Raw genomic sequence first — 1,451 nt, 5'->3', positions numbered from 1 at the left:
CAAATCTCTCCAAGTAGGATTCGGACCTACGACCAGTCAGTTAACAGTCGACCGCTCTACCATTGAACAACTAAGGAACAACGGGAGATTAGATCTCATAGAGTTCAATTCCCACTCTCAACCCATGACCAATATGAGCCTGAAGCTTCCTTCGTAACTTCTGAAACTTCTTCGTAGTGGCTTCGTTCCATGCCTCATTTCATAGGGAATCTCAAAGTGGCTCTATTTCATTATATTCCATTCATATCCCAATTCCATTCATTTAATATCCCTTTGGTGTCATTGACATAAAAGATGTCATTTCTAGTTTATCACTTTCTATTTCTACAAATGGAAAGTTAAGAAATCATCATATAATAATCGAGAAATTGTAATAGAAAAGAAAAAAGGGAGGTTTGTGATGATTTTGAAATCTTTTCTACTAGGTAATCTATTCTCCTTATGCATGAAGATAATCAATTTGGCCGTTGTAGTCAAACTCTATTATGGATTTCTGACCACATTTTCCATAGGGCCCTCTTATCTCTTCCTTCTCCGAGCTCGGGTTATGGAAGAAGGAACCGAGAAGGAGGTATCAGCAACAACTGGTTTTATTACGGGACAGCTCATGATGTTCATATCGATCTATTATGTGCCTCTGCATCTAGCATTGGGTAGACCTCATACAATAACTGTCCTAGTTCTACCATATCTTTTGTTTCATTTCTTCTAGAACAATCACAAACACTTTTTTGATTATGGATCTACTACATAAAATTCAATGCATAATCTCAGCATTCAATGTGTATTCTTAAATAATCTCATTTTTCAATTATTCAACCATTTCATTTTACCAAGTTCAACATTAGCTAGATTAATCAAAATTTCTATGTTTCAATGCAACAACAAGATGTTATTTATAACAAGTAGTTTGTTGGTTGGTTAATTGGTCACATTTTACTCATGAAATGGGTTGATTTGGTATTATTCTAGATACAGCAAAATCATTCTATTCGATCTAATTTACTTATTTGATCTAATAAGTACCGTGTCAGAATTGAGAAATTCTATGGCTTAAATCTTTAGTATTCTCTTATTTATCACCTGTGTCTACTATTTAGGCAGAATGCCATCACCTATTTTCACTAAGAAACTGAAAGAAACCTCAAAAACAGAAGGGGGGAAAGTGAGGAAGAAACAGATGTAAAATAAATGACTTCCGAAACGAAGGGGACTAAACAGGATAAAGACCTCTTTTTGTTTTGGCGAAGAAGACCCTAGAAGGCCCTTCCCCTTCCCTGTGTTCGGAAGAAAAGGAGGATCCAGACAAAATAGAAAGAGATTCGAGTGAATAGAAAGAAAAAAACAAAGGATGAATTTCACTTTCACTTTAAAGATACATGTTATAAAAATAGGCTAATTTATGAAAATTCTTATTTGGATGGAAATAAAAAAAAATCAAAATTAGAAAT

The 1,451-nt window shown here is 34.3% G+C and overlaps 1 protein-coding gene across 1 annotated transcript; it reads left to right on the top strand.

The window, feature by feature from the left end:
• Window positions 1-445: 445 nt before the first annotated feature.
• LOC148852735 (Ycf1 domain protein) lies at window positions 446-1,186 on the top strand. Its single transcript, XM_088945847.1, is given in 4 exon segments — window positions 446-782; window positions 907-942; window positions 975-1,064; window positions 1,101-1,186. Coding segments are annotated over 4 exon segments (549 nt in total).
• Window positions 1,187-1,451: the final 265 nt, after the last annotated feature.

The sequence above is a fragment of the Nelumbo lutea genome, chromosome 5 (assembly GCF_056320005.1).
Source record: "Nelumbo lutea isolate HS-2025 chromosome 5, American lotus-T2T, whole genome shotgun sequence".
NCBI classification, from domain to species: Eukaryota; Viridiplantae; Streptophyta; class Magnoliopsida; order Proteales; family Nelumbonaceae; genus Nelumbo; species Nelumbo lutea.
Note: the sequence above shows the minus strand (reverse complement) of the source record. Positions and strands in the feature narration are given on the sequence as shown.